General features: G+C 47.5%; 1 protein-coding gene across 4 annotated transcripts; it reads right to left on the reverse strand.

Moving 5' to 3' along the window:
* Positions 1-1,965: 1,965 nt before the first annotated feature.
* Positions 1,966-18,635, reverse strand: sonb (SON DNA and RNA binding protein b). Of its 4 annotated transcripts, none has more exons than XM_084446873.1 (14): positions 18,516-18,635; positions 17,902-17,963; positions 17,616-17,787; positions 17,471-17,517; positions 15,949-17,331; positions 14,756-15,114; positions 13,040-13,174; positions 10,349-10,642; positions 9,259-9,369; positions 8,207-8,323; positions 4,480-4,627; positions 4,145-4,210; positions 2,688-2,803; positions 1,966-2,592 (listed from the first exon to the last, which is right to left on the reverse strand). In XM_084446873.1, the coding sequence occupies exons 1-14, from the start codon at positions 18,593-18,595 to the stop codon at positions 2,401-2,403; spliced, it is 3,282 nt and encodes a 1,093-aa protein (XP_084302999.1). In that variant the 5' UTR covers positions 18,596-18,635; the 3' UTR covers positions 1,966-2,400. The 4 variants fall into 4 exon arrangements, with proteins under 4 accessions (XP_084302999.1, XP_084302998.1, XP_084303001.1 ...); XM_084446872.1 differs by having other exon boundaries at positions 15,949-17,334; XM_084446875.1 differs by lacking the exons at positions 1,966-2,592; positions 2,688-2,803; positions 4,145-4,210; positions 4,480-4,627 and adding an exon at positions 5,509-5,571 and having other exon boundaries at positions 15,949-17,334.
* Positions 18,636-19,264: the final 629 nt, after the last annotated feature.

A 19,264-nucleotide genomic window follows, 5' to 3' on the forward strand; every position in this document is an offset into this window, starting at 1 on the left:
TGTGGTGCTGCACAGCTGAATAGTGAGTGTTGCCATTTGGTAGTTTTCCAGATGCAGACCCTCTCCTCATCCTCAGTGCATCCCGCGCTGACTACGGCTGCAGAAGAAACCACCACCACCCTCAGGATGCTATCCGACTATGTCCGAGAACACGCCAAAGGTTGGCTGCTGTAACTCTAGGGTACATACAGAGTAAACTACATGACAAACAGACCGCTGCTTTGGCAGGACAGTTCGATTATTTTGTTGTTCAACATTAGTGATGCATTTCAGTTGGATCAGGCCGATTATTATACAGGTTGATAACATTTTACTGCTTCTTTGCAGTGACATCATCGCAGTCCATTGGAGGGCTGGATGAGACGATGACATCATTGCCGAAGCCAGATATGGGTGAGAGTCGTGGGTAGGCCTAGCCTGTCTTTGCCAGAGCCAATTCGCCAAAATGCCAAGGGTCTGGAGCTGCCGAGTTTATTTTCAATTTCCAATGGGCATTATCCATGGGCATTAAAATGCCTCTAGGCGCAACTGGACAGACCTATAACCAATCAGAGCAACGGAACGTGGGTTAGTCATAACAAATGGGTACAGTTAAATCAAACCTGCCCCGGGTTGGCTATTGGCCCGGCAAATATCTGCTGGGTGGAAGTCATTCTGAATGGGAGCGTGGCCAGACCGATCTGTGGAGATACAGAACGTGATCAGGATTTAAAGTTAAAGGTTAAAGTCCCACTGATTGTCACACACCTGAGGGTGTGAAATTTGTTTTCCGCATTTGACCCATCCCCTGGGGGAGCGGGCAGCAGCGGTGCCGCGCTCGGGAATCATTTTGGTGATCTAACCCCCCAATTCCAACCCTTGATGCTGAGTGCCAAGCAAGGAGGCAATGGGTCCCATTTTTATAGTCTTTGGTATGACCCGGCCGGGGACTGAACCCACAACCTCCCATTCTCTGGGCGGACAATCTAACCACAAGGCCACAGAGCTGGTTGGCGAAGCCGGTCATTCTCAGTATGCTAATGGTAGGTTATCAGCATTAGTCGGGAGATCAAGCTGTAGGACAAGGACTAGAGGAGAGACTTTATGATATGCTATGAATTCTAGTTATAGCTGCTGTTTTTTCCTAATCTCTCTCTCTCAGAGGATCCAGAGGAGTGGTTTCCCTCGGTTCGTGTCGGGATCCTCGGAGGGGTTCTGCTGGTGACCGCTCTGGTTCTTGGGGTTCTGTTGGCGAAGCACAAGATCTGACGCCTCGGTGAAAAAGGGGACAGGAGCTCCGATCGTCTGGAACCTCCCGTCATTCACACCAACCTGACAGTCGGCCTTGTGCTTCTGGCCGCTACAGACCACTCTCTCGTCTCGGACGTCAGACTCTTTCCTGGCCGATTAAATCTACTGTACGTTTCATTCTGTACAAGATGAAAATACTCGTTTGTGGGATATGTTGGCCTATTTCCATAAAAACTGTTTCCATATGTGCATTGACCTCAGTCTTATATTTAATTTAAAAAATATTGTTTTCGGTCATTCAGTAATGAGTAAATGACTGGATTACTCTGGTGCTGGACGAAGCTCTCCGATCGTTCGATGATGTCACTCTGGGCCGCTGGGGCGTCCTGGTCTCCAGACGTTCCCAGTCGTAATGTGTGAGAACCTCAGAGGATTCCCAGCATGCGGCCAGTCACCCATAAATAGCAGCGCCTATTAATATCAGAGGCTCCAAATGAAATGATAAGACTGACTTGTCACTAGCCGGGGTGTGGCAAGGTCAGCAAGGTCAAGTCACAGCATTGAGCACGTTTCAGGATGAAGAACGCCTGATGTGTTTTTGATTATGTGTGTATGTGACCTGCAAATAAACCATGGAAAACACTACATGCTGTACATAATTACATATAATGCCTCAAAGGGGACATGTACAGTAGAATGGATTTTTTTTCACGCACACACACACAGAGATATAATCATTATCTTATTTAATATCTAACCAGGTAAAAGAAACAAAAAATGTCATTTAGGTATTTCAGACTTCTAACCCTTCATGCTAGCCAGTTTCACACACAAGCACACTTCGTAGGCTGTATATCTTGAATAACCTAAACCATGATGTTGTAAAGTGACAAAACCAGCCAGTTGACAAAAGCGAAACACAAGATTAGAAGAACAGAAGAAATATTCCACAGGGTCATGGTTCAGAACGTGGTTTGGTCACTAGGCGCTGGGGTGAGGGAGTGCTTCTCAAATGGAATCCAGGAACAGGAACAATATAAACAATCTTCTAAAACATCATGCAAGTTTCATTGGAAAGAAGAAACCATGACGTCCGTCATTCTCAGTCTGTTGAGACAAAATCATTTTTGAACTCTCACTGAAATGCAGCATGTAGTGTGTGTGTGTGTGTTATAAGTTGGAGGAGGAGGAGAACAGGGGTCCCGTGGTGGCGGCGGTGAAGATGGGTCCTGTGTAGAGCCCAGGGCCGTCCAGAGGCACCTCTCCCAAGGCCTGCAGGGCGACCGTGGCGGCCATGGCCTTGGCGTGCTTCTTATTGGGACTGGCTGACTGGGGCTGGTAGTCTGACCCGTTCACCACCGCCTGGGGGAAGAGGGGGCAGAGTTAGGGTTAGGGCCACCTGGCAATTAGATGGATGCACACGCACACACTCACACACACTCTCTGAGTATACTGACCTTGAAGAGGAAGTTCTTGCGGTGGTCTGGGCCGCTGTGGTGCACCATGACAAACTCTGGAGGCAGCCACCTCTTCTTGTTACACAGCTCCATCAGAGCGGAGACCGGGTGCTTCCCTGGAGAGCACAGGCACTAGACAATTAATACCAAACTATCCTATACAATTAATACTTTACTATTCTATACAATGAATACCCTACTATTCTATACAATTAATACAATACAATTAATACTTTACTATTCTATACAATTAATACCTTACTATTCTATACAATTAATACAATATAATTAATACCTTACTAATCGATACAATAAATACCTTACTATTCTATACAATTAATACAATACAATTAATACCTTACTATTCTATACAATTAATACAATACAATTAATACCATACTATTCTATACAATTAATACAATATAATTAATACCACACTATTCAGCTTCGTTTACTGCTCAACAAAAATTATTTTGTTTTGCAGTCTTCATGCTCAATTGAACCTTAAATTAACATTCATTATCGTGGCTGTGTTGAAGTTACTGGCTACAGTATATAGTATTTTTTTGAGATTTTGTGTGTGTGTGTGTGTGTGCATGCATGTGTGCAGGGTTTTTCCTGGCTCAGAATGAGGCGCAGGTGGTACCTTAAGCAGGGGGTTTGGGGGTCCTCGCCCAGGAAATTTGGGGCATCAAAAGTTTCTTTTCATGCATTCTGGTAATTTTATATGCACTAATGTGTACTTTATTAGCTTGTCTGCCTAACTAAATTAGCTTACATAATCTGACTTGTTGTTGTCAATGTCTGCCATATATTTATTTCTAAATAGCAAACAGCCTAGAATATTAGTGAGGGCATATCAAGGCACTGTGACTATAATGTAGATTGTCAGGCCAAACATGTACTGTATGCTACACAGTAGACCTGATGTTTTATGTCAATGGATGGAGAAGAGGCTCCACACTCCCATAGAGAAAGCATTCTTTAACTAGATCTTGATAACTTGAGCTCAACAGGTGCTAGATGCATTTGCGAAGTCGAGAGCTTTGTCCCAGTCTAAATCTCATGTTTCTGCAACCCTCCTAAGTCAAGATATGGCTGTTCAGGTGTTTAAGTCATGAGAGGAAAACTTTGGTTTTCACTGCTACCACAAACGACACCGCATGAGTGTGTAACTAGTGACGTCTGAATGGAAAAAGGTCACACCATGCGCTTCCAGTTATATTTCAAGGTCACACAGATTACATGTTTACAGCAAAAATCCATAGAAAACAAAAAAAATAGTACCTACTATGCAAAATGTGTACAGGTTGGCAGGTCAAGTTTTTTTTTTTTTTTTTTTCGAGAGCTGGAGGCGGCACGAAATTTGACGGAGGCGGCCGCCTTGTAATTCTCTATGCAGGAAAAACCTGGTGTGTGTGTGTGTGTGTGTCTGTGCGTGTGGTGTTAGCGCTCACCAAGCAGGTCCTTTGTGACGACCAGACCACCAGACTTTTGAGGCTTCTCTCCTTCAGCTACCAGGCCTACAAACAAACAAACAAAAACAAACTAACATAGTCAACAGATCAGCAGCTTTCATCAGCCTTCATCATCATCAGCCTTTATCATCATCATCATTATCATCAGCAGCCTTCTTCTTCATCATCATCCTTTTATTCCAGACTACCTTTCAGACCTGCAAACTGGAGTAGTGAAAAAGGTGATGACATACAAAACTAAAACCCTATAGATTCACTGAAACTACCATGGCTAACATAAAAAAGCCAAAAGGTGACAAGTTTGCAGGTCTGACCTTTGCGGTCGATCTTGAAGTCGATGATGATGGGCTCGACGGTGCCCTCCCGGTTCCGGCCCAGCCCCTCCCCCGTTCGCCAGCCCATCTTCCTCATGAGGAACTCCCCCACACCCCCACACACCGGGGCTGCACGCAGGAACTGGTCCTGAGGGAGGGAGAGAGAGAGAGATAGAGAGGGAGGGAGAGAGAGAGAGAGGGAGGGAGGGAGGGAGAGAGGGAGGGAGGGAGGGAGAGAGGGAGAGGGAGGGAGAGGGAGAGGGAGAGGGAGAGGGAGAGGGAGAGGGAGAGGGAGAGGGAGAGGGAGAGGGAGAGGGAGAGGGAGAGGGAGAGGGAGAGAGGGAGGGAGAGAGGGGGAGAGAGAGAGAGGGAGAGAGAGGGAGGGAGAGAGAGGGAGAGAGAGAAAGAGGGACAGAGGGAGGGAGAGAGAGAGGGGGAGAGAGAGAGAGCAGGACAGAGGAAGAAAGAGAGGGAGGGAGGGAGAGAGACCAAAGAGGAAAAGAAGAGAGAGAAGATGGAGAGGAGAGAAGAGGCACACGAGGCGAGGACAGAACAATTAGTAGTCCTCCCCTACACCAGGCAGTCCCAGTGAGACACACACGCTTCAGTAACTCTGTTGTTTTTCACACTTTGGAACTTTACATCCTAGAAATCAAATGCTTGTGAAGTTCCTAAAGACATGAGGATTTAAGGAGAATAATCTCTAGACTTAACAGGTTCTTTCTGCAAGCACTATCAAACCCCGCACACACACACACACACACACACACACACACACACACACACACACACACACACGGGTGGAAGTGACTTAGTTCTTCACACTATATCAAACAAGTCTATAAGAGGATGGTTTGCTTTTACACATGGTTATTTCATTCTCTCTCCCTCACACAAACACTCTGTCTCACAGACACACACACACGCGCACACACACGTGCACACACACACACGCACTTACAGTGAGCAGAAGTGTGAAGGGAGCTGTGTGGCGTACGTACCTAGCCCCCCATCACCAGCCGAGCATCAGGCAGCAAGAGAGAGGGGGCCTGACAGTGACCATGGCAACAAGGACAGCTACAAGGACTGACCCTGAAACGAGTGTCCATACAGAGAGGTGAAAGTTCACAGGTCACGCCTGTGAACCTCCACCTCCCTCCTTCAGAGCCCCAACACCCCCCCCCCCTTCCTGCTTCTGTGTACACCCCCCCAGCCCTCAGGGCAGGGGAAGGGGACAGGCATGTCCGCAGACGCCCGCAGCTACTAGCTAGGACCCTAGAGCTGAGACCCCCCGCCCCTCCCTGTGACAGACTGGGGCGTCCAGCTCCGGTGCTGGATAGCCACAGTGTGTGCAGGCTTTTGCCCTGGCCCAGCACCAACACACCCCGATCAGCTGACTGATCTACTAACACACCTCGCCCAGCTGACTGATTTACTAACACACCCCGCCCAGCTGACTGATCTACTAACACACCTCGCCCAGCTGACTGATCTACTAACACACCTCGCCCAGCTGACTGATCTACTAACACACCGATCCCACCAGGACCAGATTTAACTCACCTCCCGGTCACACTACACCTCCACACCCCTGGGCTGGTTGCTAGGGGGTGGGTACACACGCGCACGCACGCACGCACGCACGCACACACGCACACACGCACGCACACACACACACACACACACACCTCAGTCCAGCTGGCAGAGACTAGTCGCATATCAGTAGAGCTGCATCAATGAGTGGTCACACAGTTTATCAGAGGCACACATAGTTCCTCAGCAATTAATTCTGAACCATTTTCAAGCAGGCTACTAAATTTATGGTTTAAGAAAATGTTGACAAAAAAAGAAAATATATATCTAACGTTGATCATCTGGGCTGGAAACATTTATGGAGGGGAAAAACATTTAAGTGTTTTGATTCTTTCCTTTTAGTAAATATTAAGAGGTAACGCCAACAAGCTGCCAGTTGATCTGAACAATCTCACACAGTGCAAACGCTGAGTTACCGTGACGGCCGTATCCATGGTTACTATGAATATATGGCGGTCCTGGCAGGAACACCGGGCCAAGCGGTAGCATGATCCCCCGCGCGGGCCACGTGTCTGAACACGCCTCTAACGCCTCGACCGCGTCAACAACCTGACGGGGTCCTATGAAACTAGACTGAACTGGATGGACTTTCTCTCTATAGAAAATACATGATGTACGGTCTGGTAACCTGAGCAGTGAGACATTCCGTGTGTTGAATATAGCTCGGACGCATTCAAGGACTGACTACTGTCCTGTCTGGCGTGGACTCTTCCTCGTACACAGTCCTGTGTTTATACATACACACACACACACGTGCGCACACACGCACGCTCACACGCAGGTGCATTAAAGACCACCGCTACTGAAATATGAGGTGGGGCTTTGAGGGAAGGTGTGTGTGTGGGTGTGGGTGTGGGGGGGGGGGGGGGGGTGTATCTGTGTGTGTGTATCTGTGTGTGTGTGTATCTGTGTGTTGTGTGTGTGTTTGTGTGTGTGTGTGTGAGTTAGGTGAGTGGAGCAGGAGGTATGCTGGTCTGGGGGATCATCTATCTACCCTGCTGTCGTCCAGAGCCCTGGTGTGAAAATGCACCCCTCCTTCCTCCTTTCCTAAACAGCAGCCATTCAACATACCTCATTAAAAACTGCTGAAACCTGAACTTTCATGTCCTCTTACATTCAAGGAGGGCGGAGGAAGGAAGGATGCATTTCTAGAACATTCCAGCAGGGGGAGTTCCTGGACCTGGCCTGAGATGGTGGAGGATCTGGGTCTGCAGACTTACTTCCATCCATCATCACTCCTCCTCCTCGTCCTCCCCTCCCTCCCTCTGTCTGTCTGTCTGTCTGTCGTTCTCACCGAGCCCCTTATCCAAAGGGACTCCTTTTCGTAAGATGGGCTAGCGCGCCCCTAGTGGCAGGGAGCCCAAACTGCACTTGCACCTGCTTTGGTAAGAATGTCACATGTGAGGCATCTGCATCGCCTGCCCATAGGGGCGTACCCAGTTCACCACGCGTGCATGACTGTGCCCACCCACATCCATTGTACGACCAACACGGTGGTAGAGCAATTATCAGACTTTCTCAAAAGTGCTAGTTTTGTCAACGTTTTGATCTGAACCATTGTATATGATCATAAGTAACCTTAAAACAGGGTTAAACATGCATTTTCCCTTTACTACTCCTTTAAGAGCAATGTTGACTCAACTCAAACAAGTAGCCTGCTCTGGTGTTATCATCCCTCTCTGACGCACATAAACACAGGAGATAAAACACACACGTCACACACACACACAAAACCCAGACAGGAGACAGGAGACAACCAAACACACACAACAAAATCCATGCAGGCCGGCCAGCCAGCACGCACGCACGCACACGCACACGCACACACACACACACACACACACACACACACACACACACAGTTAGAACAGAAGAGGGTTTTTAAGATAACAGGTGCGATGACACCATAACGTAACACCATAAAGCCCTGCTGTCCCGTTGTACAGGATATGATGCGCTACACTACTAATGACATCGACCTGCTGTCCTGTCTACACCGGAGTGACTGAGGCTGGGGGGGGGCAGAGCAGCTGTGTGCCATCTGTGGTTAAGCGGGTACACCGGTTGGCATTGACAATGCAGAAGCCTGTTGTTGAATGGGTTGGTGGTACGTGTGTGTGTGTGTGTGTGGTACCTTTTTAATCCAGGCCTGTGGGCCACTGTTGGACAGCTCCTCGGAGCTCAGCACCTGGGCTCCCGTAGAACCGGTGAACAGGCCAGGGATGGTGTTGGACTGAGCCCACGCATCCACCTGGGACAGGGAGAGAGAGAGGGGGGCGGTAGAGAGAGGAGGAGAGAAAGAAAGAGAGAGGAGAGAGATATGAAAGACTGCCCGACAATCCATTTTGGATTTTGGCGGGAGGGTTCCACCAATAGCAAATAGGTTTTCCACAAAAATACCTATCAAAATAGCCCCAAAATGAGCAATTAAGCAGTGTTATTCCCAACCCAAACTGATCGAGCTGGCTCCTTCTTATGAGTGAGGGGGCGTGTACAGTCTTAGCTTTGATTGGCAGGCCCCCTTCCTGGGACCAGAATAGCTTTGTTCTCATCTGGTTGCACCATTGACTAAATGGATTATTGTTGGTAACTGGCAACACTAGCTCTGCTAAGGGCACAGTGGCTCCTCACAAAAGGTTCAGGAATAATTTCTTTGCAGTCATAAATTCATGGTTTTATCTTTCCAGAGCCTTTTAACACCAGCATAAGATTGAGATGTGTTCTGAAGAGTTTGCTGTGTACAGCAGGATACGCGGAAGGAGAGACACTTATCAAGTTTAGTAAGCTAAAATCAAATTATTTACCAAGTTAATTATTTTCTTTTTTTCTTTTATTGCTTTTAAGTGAGTGCTTTATTCTGCTCATCTTGGGTTACAGCCTGACTACCCTACTACTGTGGTGCTACTGCTACTGTGGTGCTACTGCTACTGTGGTGCTACGGCTACTGTGGTGCTACTGCTACTGTGGTGCTACTGCTACTGTGGTGCTACTGCTACTGTGGTGCTACTGCTACTGGGGTGCTACTGCTACTGTGGTGCTACTGCTACTGCGGTGCTACTGCTACTGTGGTGCTACTGCTACTGTGGTGCTACTGCTACTGTGGTGCTACTGCGGAGTTAATGGCATAGTGTTGCCTTTGCGTAGGAAATGTTCTATGTGAATAAAGTTTGACTTGACTTGATGTACCTGTTCCTGAGCTCGGCTCAGCATGCAGATGGCGTTGACGTCGTACGGGTTCTCCGCCAGGCGCCGCTGCGCCCGGATCCTCTCACTCACCGCCTGGGTGATGTCCACTGGCTTAGGGTGGACAGAGAGACACGGTCATCTACACACACACACGCAACACACAGATAGATACACATATACACACACACAGATACACACAGACATACGCACACAGATATATACCAGGGTTTTTCCTGCATAGAGAATTAGGAGCTCTCGACAAAAAAACACCAAGACCTGCCCACCTGTACACATTTTGCGTAGGAGGTACTTTTTTTGTTTTCCAGTGATTGATGTTGTACATTTTTAATCTGTGGGACCTCGAAATACAATTGGGCGCATTTGTGCGAGTGCACATAATTGTTATGGTGCGACCTTTTTTCCACAGACGATTCGCTAGTTACACACTCTGATGCAGTGCTGTTTGCGGTAGAGGTGAAAACGCAAGTTTTCCTACCATGACTTGAACACCTAAACAGCCATATCTTGACTTAGGATGGTCGCAGAAACACGGGGGTTGAACTGGGCGAAAGCTCTCGGCTTCACAAATGCATCTAGCACCTTGAGCTCAAGTTATCAAGCTCCGGTTATCGAACAGACAATGCTTTCTCTATGGGAGTGTGGAGCCTCTTCTCCAGCCATTGACATAAACCCGCTGGTCTACTCTGTAGCCTACACTAGTACATGTTTGACCTGACAACCTACAGTACATTATAGTCACAGTGATATGCCCTCACAAATGTTCTAGTCTGTTTGTTATTTAAAAATAAATAAACAATGAAATTGGATAATGTAGGCTAATATAGTTAGGCAGACGAGCTAATAAAGCACACATTAGTGCATAGAAAATTCCCCAGAATGCAGAAAATGAAGCATTTGATGCCCAAAATTTCCTGGGGGAGGACCCCCAAACCCCCACTTACGGTACCACCACCGCCTCATTCTGAGCCAGGAAAAACCCTGTACACACACACACGAAGACCGAGGCGCACACACACAGACAGGCTGGCGCATACACGTCGAGACAGCGCAGGCTGCGTCCTAGACCCACCTGTAGAGGTGGTTCTGGGAACACGCTGTCGGCGTCCACGACCGGCTTCACCACCAGCGGCACCCCTGACGCCGCCTCCCCAGACGACGCCACCTTGGCCACCACCGCCGCCGCCTTGGCAGTGGCCACGGCCTTGGCCTTCTCCACGCCCTTCTTCTCCACGGGGACCCACTCTCCGTAGGCGCCGGCGCCCTCGCCCTCCTTCTTCCTGTGCTGCGAGCCCGACGACACGGGGAACTCCTTGGCACAGGCGGCATCGCTCCGCACCCCGGCCGCCGGACGCACCGACGGATTCTGAGGAAGGAGAGGAAGGAGAGAGTAGAAGAGGAAGAGAGTAGTGGAGGAAGGGAGGAGAGGAGGAGGAGAGGAGAAAGAGAGCAAGGAGAGGAGAGAAGGAGAGGAGAGGAGGAGGAGAGGAGGAAGAGAGGAGAAGGAGAGGAGAGTAGAAGAGGAGAAAGAGAGGAGAAGGAGAGCAGGAGGGGAGGAGAAAGAGAGGAGAAGGAGAGCAAGGAGAGGAGGAGAGAAGGAGAGGAGGAGGAGAAGAGGAGGAGAGGAAGGAGAGGGGGAGGAAAGGAGCAGAGGAGAAGGAGAGGAGAAGAGGAGGAGAGTAGAGGAGGGGGGGTCAGTGAGAAAGTCAGATAGGGACAAAACCCACCCAGCAGTCTGGGAACTAGATGAACAGACGACTGCAGTGTAACTACAGCCCTGGTCATTCATCCAGTCCACCCTTCATACTGGTGTTCCTGTGCATTTTGTTCCTCCACAACGGATCAGTGAACACCGTGAAGACTAAACATTGTTTCAATTCACAGGTTGTGAATATCACAAAAACATGTCTCTCAAATGTAGAACTTGCAAACATTACATAGGCTACATTCAGCTACAATTATAAATGCATTGGCTAGAATTACACTCTTTCAAAGTAGCTCCAAATCAAAGGCAAGTGAAGGACCTCTATTCACGGATATTTCTGCAACATTGTATTAATACAAGTAACATTAGAAACAAACAAACAAACATGCATATAAGATACAACAAAATATAGACTAGAATAGAAGGAAAATTTGCAAAAATGGCAAAATATAGACTAGTTTGATATTTACCATATGCAACTTTAGACCAGCTGTAGAACAATGTGAGTAACTGGTCTCTTGTTACATTTCCTTCATGCTGGACTAATCATGTATTTACAAAAATGTAAATGATGTATATACAGATGTATAATAATCATGTATATACAGATGTATAATAATCATGTATTTACAAAGCATTTGTAAGCAAAAATAAAACCAGTTAAGTTAAAATAATAAATTAGCCTCGCTCTCATTACATTTGTAAAAATACAGTCACTGAATTTGATTCCGTTTCATTTTAAATCATGCACTTTTTGACATCTGACGTTGTCATAGCAACGCATCACTACAGATAATTCTATACAGATTTATCTACACATTTATATGTTCCACACAGTTATATGTTCTGTCGTCACCCATTCACCCAGTTGTACACACCCAGTCACCCATTCACCCAGTTGTACACACCCAGTCACCCATTCACCCAGTTGTACACACCCAGTCACCCATTCACACAGTTGTACACACCCAGTCACCCATTCACACAGTTGTACACACCCAGTCACCCATTCACACAGTTGTACACACCTAGTCACCCATTCACACAGTTGTACACACCTAGTCCCACAGTTGTACACACCCAGTCACCCAGTCACCCATTCACAGAGGGAGGGAGAGGAATAGCAGCCAAAACCACTACTGATAGTTGGACCAGCCACAACTCTTCCTGGAGAAAAGAACGCTGCAGCACAACAGGCAGGGGGATTTATAACTGTATCTCAACACTAGAGCTGTTTCACTGTAAGACTACACCGATTTCCTCTATATACTGTTTACTATTCTCATTTTTTATTATTATTGTTGTTTTTATCATTATTATTATGAATAATGTATTTTTTATTAAAGCGGTAGTGTGCTATTTTGGACATTTAGCCGTATTTGTGGTCTGTCTACCATGAACCTGAAACATAAGAGACCATAATTTCACTGATCATTCCAGTATTGAGCTAGCTGCAGTTTCTATGCAGGCTCTCAGTGGGATACAATGGAAGTCAATGGGGCATACATGCGTTGAAAAATATGATTAATGTGCTTTTCATAAACGGGAAGTACAGGGTGTAATCTTACCAGTCTAAGTATGCTCTCCTGTGAAATGTATTGCAATATGAATATGTTTAGGTGTTTGGTATGACTTGCATGAATTGCTCTGTAGGAGCAGTGAAAACAAGTGCCAGGGGAATGCATATGTCCAAGCCATGCCAAACATATAAAAATATTCAGATAAAATAAGGCTAAATGTCAAAATAGCACACTATACCTTAAAGTATCTTTTCGCCATATATATATATACATACATATAATTATTCATTGGTTAATTCATTATGTATATTAATATCTTTCTGCTTTGGCAACATATTTTATTATGGGACTTCATGCCGATAAAGCTTCTTGACTTGAGAGAGAGAGATGGAGAAGGAGGAGTGAGTGAGAGCGAGCGAGCGAGTGAGAGACAGAGCAGTCAGAGAGGGGTGGGGGGGAGTGAGAGAGAGCGAGTGAAAGAGACAGAGCAGTCAGAGAGAGGGGGGGGGGGAGTGAGAGAGAGAGAGAGCAGTCTTACATTGATGCTGAAGGAGATGCTCTTGACCTCCCTCAGGGCGGCTCCTCCGAACGGTTTGCCTTCGTCTTCCTCATCAGAGATGTGCGGCTGAGCCACTGCCAGCTCCCCTTTGCTCTCCACTATCTTCTTACATTTCTACACACACACACACAGACACACACACACACACACACACACACACACACAGGTAGAGAGGGTGTTCAGTATGATTCACACCACTGTTGTTCAGTAGCATTCCTAAAAAGTGCAAAATGGTCTGATCTTCATTTGAGGTTCTAACATATTGAGTAGATCCTTGGATATTTTTTACAAGACAGTCAATCAATACACCATCAACGCAAGCCAGAGAGGGAGAGGGAGAGAGAGAGAGAGAGAGAAAACTATCTAGAACATCCAGAGAAAAACGCTTGGAATGACTAAAGCAATCACATGCAAACAAAATAACACAAACAAAACAGCTTTCCTCGCTCAATCTACTTGTATTAACTAAGATATCAGCTGGATTTTTTTTTTTTTTTTTCCATAGACAGATTGAGCTCTAACGTCCATGAAAATGCTTCAGTGACAGCCAAAACATTTCCTTATTGACTGCTGCTCAACGTATGAGCCTATTCACGCACGCTTTCAAATGTACAGTTGAGGAGTATCGTCAAATCTTCCAACCCTAATAATGTAGGCTATGGGAAACACTGCATAACTAGAACTAGAAAAACCGTGTAGCGGCTAAATGCCTCCGCCCAACAATGCAAGTTGCAGTTAAAGGAGAATGCTCGATTTTGACAACCTGGACGTTATTTACGGCATATTATAAGACGTTTGACTCAGCGAGATAACTTTGGTGTAATTTGGAGGCCTGTAGAAGAAATTTAAAATCCAGTGCGAGCCAAGTATATCCATGTAATGGGGGCTGACGGGGCACTGAGAATGCAGCTTCTAAAAAATATGATCTTTAGAAACGAAATAGCTTCCCCACTTGCTTCAGCACACATGCGCACAGCGTGCTGGAGCAACGCTTGCGCGCTGTGTACATGCGTGCTGGAGCAAGTGGGGAAGCTATTTAGTTTCTAAAGACGTTTCTAAAGATCATATTACAGAGGCATGTGAAAAACCACAACAAGCCCTCGCTCTATGTAAGCACAACTAGCGATTCATAAAGACAGATTGATGAAAACAACCGTTTCGCGGCAGAAAATAGATTTTTTAGAAGCTGCATTCTCAGTGCCCCGTCCGCCGCCATTACATGGATATACTTGGCTCGCGCTGGATTTTAAATTTCTTCTACAACGGACGGACAACCCGAAACCTATCGCCTGGCGGAGGCATAAAAAACATGGGGGCTAGATGATTCACGTTTAGCAAGAAACACAGCCGTCTATTATTGTGCTGCCTGCGAGTTTGACAGCTGTCCCAACTCCCATGGTCTCCCCTCAGCCTAACGTTAGACATATGGGGAAAAAAAGTAGGAACGAAACGTCGAATCTGTGGTTTGAATAGGTGAATCTGATTCGACTCACACAATTCAGAGTCGGGGACAGCCCTAGACGACATGCATGGAGAAGCTAAGAGAGCAGGACGGGTGAGAGAGAGCCAGAGAGAGAGAGAGAGCCTGCTCTCGTCTTACAACTGAGAGAGAGAGAGGGAGAGAGAGAGAGAGAGAGAGGGAGGGAGAGAGAGAGAGATGGAGAAAGAGAGAGCGAGCCTGGCTCGCCGTCTTACATCTGTGAACTCCTTGATGCTGATGATGTTGGCCTGCTTGGCCACCTTCCTCTTAACCTCCTCGATGGCCGCCATGTTGGGCTGCGGCGGACCAGGGGGCGGCTTGTTGGTGATGGAGGGCAGCGGGGGCAGCTGCGGCATGCTGGCCAGCATCCCCATACTGGACAAGGCAGCGGTCATGGTGGCGGCCGTCATGCTGGCCATGGCGGCGTTCATGGCCATGGCGGGCAGGTTCATGGGTAAGGGCATGGGAAGCTGGGGCACTGCTTTGGGCCGCAGGCTCTCGGGGATGGGCATCCCCGCCTTGGCACACATGGCGGCAGCGTTGGCCTTGGCGATTTCCAGCAACTGGTCTTTGTCTGCAAGAGTGACAAGAGGGGTGAACTTGTCAGTCACAAAAACTGCCACAGACTGAAAAGCGCCATGGGACCATAAATCAGAAAAAATATGAATGGTAGCGAATGGCGTGAGAAAAATAATTTCTTGATCCCGACTGAATTGTGCCGTGACCATCACATATGTTATCACGGTTAATTCGCAAGATAGCTAATTTTAACTAGCTGACATTACACTCGTTCACCAAAACCTTGTAAAGCCGATCTCGCATGCCAGCTCTTGCAGAGCTGACTAACTCTCCTTTCACATTCCTGCAGCTCTCAACATGGCTAGACTAATAGTGATTTAAACCTCTTTTAATCATTTTAAACTCGTTCTGGAATAACTGCTTCATTATGACAAACTGCGACTTTCTTGACTTGCAAAGTTATGTTTTAAATTGACAAACATCATATGTGATGGTCATGGCACAATTCAAACGGGATCAAAAATGTATTTGTTTATTGCCATTGACTACAGTACATATTTTTTTCTGAATGTCCCATGGGACAGCTCTTCCTGCTTCTGCTCAGGCTCTCTATTACTATTACATGACATTAGTCATTTAGCTGACACTTTTATCCAAAGTGACTTACTAATAATTGCAATTAACGTAGGAAAAGCCAATGTACTACTACTTGCCAGAACTCACAAGTGCATCTCCTTTATAAAAGTGACTAAGAGAACAATCTAGTGCTGAAGGCAAAGTGCAAGAATAGTAAACTAAAAATAATTACTATCTTCATGAATTCATGTTAACTGACCGAAATTACAGATCAGGTATCTTAGAGATTACAAAACAAACATTAAAAACTTACCGAGCTCTGTGAGTCTTGAAGGACTCTTACTGGCACTGCGGTGTGAGCGTACCGGGGACCTCTTTTTGCGGAGGATGAGGACGGGGGAGTGGCTCGGCTCGCGCTTCCAGCGGTCCCTCTGGCTCAGCGTGTGGCTGCTGAAAGCGCCCCTTCGTCGGCGAGAGCGCGACTGTGACCTCGACCGCCTTGTCCTCCTCCCGGGAGACCGTGACTTTGAATGTTTCCTCTTTGGGGACCGGGACTTGGAGGAGCGCTTCGTCCGCGTCTTGGACTTGGACCGCGATGACCGTTTCTTGCGAGACGACGGCGTCCTGGATTTGGACTTCCTCTTGCTGTCCTTCTTCGAGGCTGATTTCCCGTCAGACTTTGACCTGGACTTGTCCCCGTCTCCAGATGTCTGCGGGTGTTTAGACTGTGGGGAGCCGGACCCGGAGTCCCCATCCTCCTCCCCTGTAGGGAGCGCCATCTCCTGAGAGAGGAGCCGTGAGGATGGGTCAGCAGGGCCCTCCGAGCCTCCAGGTTGGCCAAGCTGCTGTTGTTGGGGTGGAGGGAGGTCAAAGGAGGACTCGTTCAGAGACTCCACAGGAGGTACGGGGCCCTCCTGTGGGGACGACGCGGGACATCCTGAGGACAGGGCTGCCAGCAATGGTACCGGCTCTCGCTTGACCTCCTCCAAGAGGGGCACTGGTTTCCAAGCTCCAGAGGTCACAACCTCGTCTGCGCTGCTTTCAGCAGCCGGTGCGGCAGGGTCAGGGGGAGCTGTGGGGTTCTCCACTTTAGCCGCAGACTCGGACTCTGTGGCGGCGTCTCTAAACGCCGACGGGTCCTTCTCGGTGGAGTGACCGTCTTCAGGTCTGGAGCTTCTCTCTCGGGACGTGGACCGGCGGCAACCCGAACGAGATCTTGACCTGGATTTCGTTCGCCTCCTCTTAGTTCTGGACCTAGACCTTGATCTAGACCTTGACCTCCTGTCTTTCCTTAGAACCACAATCGACCTGGAACGGGTTCTTCTGGACCTCCTGGCGGACCTGGACCGAGATCTCCGGTGCCGTGATCTGGAGCGTGACCTGGTCCTTGACTTCCTGATCCTGTACCTGGAGTCGGACCGCTGACGTCGCCTAGCCGAGCGGGATCTGGACCGCGATCTGTGCCTGGTGTTTCGGTCTGTGGCGCTGTGCTGTTTGGGGACAATGTCGGGCAGTTCCTGTGATCCACCATGAGACGACGACTCCCTGGCATCCTGACGCTCAGACTCCTTGGGTCCGGACTTTGACTCCGACTCTGACGAGCTCCCGGGCTTGTCTTCATCTCTCTTCTTCTTCTTTTTCTTCTTCTTCTTCCCAGAGTGACGTTTATGTCGTTTGGATCCCCCGTCCTCTTCACCTGCTGTGGGATATATAGGTCATATATAACATACATAAACACAGCGGCATGCATTTACTTTCACCAAACTCAAAGTTCAGTACCCTCCTATAGCTGTCAGGTGTGGAGGGAGGTTTGGTAGGTTACGTTAACAGCTCACCTGTCTGCGAGTTCACTGCTTTGTCTGCACGTTCTTCTCGTCCATTGCTAGAGGACAGAAATGTAACAAGAACCGGTTAGGATTTCACTATACAGTATTCTGACAAGAGAGCTTTTACCATAGGTATGACAAACAGACGGCCCACCTGTCCCGGTGCTGAGTACCCCCATCGGACTCCACTACCGACTCTGAGCTGCTGTCCTTGTCCTCCTTCCGGCGCTTCCTCTTCTTTTTACTTTTGTGTTTTTTGTGTTTTTTATGTTTCTTATGTAGGACCTCCCCGTCTTCTTCCTTGATCACAGAGGCCTCGTCTTTATCTGCACAGATAACAAAATAAACTATTCTTGTAATATTTTTGCCATGATGACACATAAATAGAAATATATAAAAATGTGTTTGGCCAAATGGGACTCAGGTTAGCAGAAGCTAACCTTGTGTATCCGTTGCGTCTTCTGCAGTTTCTTGCCCATAGGGATGCAGTTCATCTGTCAGACTGGCAAAGACAAAACAAGCAGATGAGGAAACTAGCACTAGTTCGTTAGCTAATGGTGAGTACGCAAAATAGAAAACGAGACTTGGTAGCTACCTCACTGGCTAGTGGCTACCAATTATACCTGCTCAGGACTTGATACATGTCACATTCATTAGCATGCATTAGCTAAACTTAGTATACAAGCTATGTTAGACTAAGTTATACCGGCTTTTCAATTTATCTCCGGTGACGTTATGTATAATGCGTCCTTAGAATCAATAACGTTATGACACGGCCAATTAGATAAAAATAACATTAGCTAGCCAAGTAACCTGAGTTAGCTAACTGGCTAGCTAGCTATATACGGCCTAGCTAACTTATACGCTACGTAGCCAGCAACACCACAGCTCGCTATAGGCTAGGTTAGCTTAGCCTGCCATACGTTAGCTAGCCTAGCTAGCTTCAGCTGCATGAGAGCCAATGTAACCAAGACGAAACAACCCAATTAATCAAATTTACGGGGCTATCTAAATGAGTAGCTACAAGTCAAGTGAGACATATGTACAAACACACCTAATATCCTGACTTTCTTCGATTTCCTTTATCTTATTTACAACGAAATCGCGGAAAATTTGCTCTATGTTGGCCGCCATGTCTTCTGTATTTCCAGAGTCCCCCAGTATCCCAGCATGCCTTTCTGGTGGTTGCCAGGGCAATGTTTGGAAAGCCTCGTGGGTGGCGTGCGTGCGCGGTCAAGTGAAGGCTACAGTAGATGTAACCCTTTTATATTATACCTCCTCCATTTAACCATGCATGTAACCCATGTTTACATTACTGTGACAGTATACCACGCGTTATGTTTATGGAATTTTTGGTCACTACGGTAACTTGTCCGAACAAACTTCCTGTTGGAATGGTCATGGAATGTCCATTATTCAAAACGAAGGTTACTTATTGTAACCCCAGTTCTACGAGTGGAGCGGAGCCCCATAGGGGGGCGCTAGCGCTCCTATTGGTAACCCATTTTGGCATGCCAACAACCAATCTGAAGATAAAAATGTACTTCTTATCGCCTTAACCAATCACAAACCCCCCACCTTACTATAAAGGTGGCTACACCCCAGCAATCTGCTCTCCCAAACTAAGTCAGACGAGCTAGAAAGCCAGAGGCAGGGCCCGGAAAAAAGCCCTATGGGGCTCCGCTCCACTCGTAGAACTGGGGTTACAATACGTAACCTTCGTTCTACATCGTGGAGCTACGCCCCATAGGGGGGCGCTAGCGCTCCTATTGGTGACAGGCGGAGCTCCAGCGATGCCCACAA

This window comes from Borostomias antarcticus (assembly GCF_949987555.1).
Source record: "Borostomias antarcticus genome assembly, chromosome: 12".
In the NCBI taxonomy this organism is placed as follows: Eukaryota; Metazoa; Chordata; class Actinopteri; order Stomiiformes; family Stomiidae; genus Borostomias; species Borostomias antarcticus.

What these genes read in the sequence shown, in the direction of transcription:
- sonb (XM_084446872.1), bottom strand. Translation starts at nt 18,595, where the DNA reads ATGGCGGCCAACATAGAGCAAATTTTCCGCGATTTCGTTGTAAATAAG. An exon ending in GGTACTCAGCACCGGGACAG is followed by an intron (nt 17,518 to 17,615) that starts GTGGGCCGTCTG and finishes TCTGTCCTCTAG; the next exon opens with CAATGGACGAGAAGAACGTG. An exon ending in TCCCAGAACCACCTCTACAG is followed by an intron (nt 9,370 to 10,348) that starts GTGGGTCTAGGA and finishes GTCCACCCTAAG; the next exon opens with CCAGTGGACATCACCCAGGC.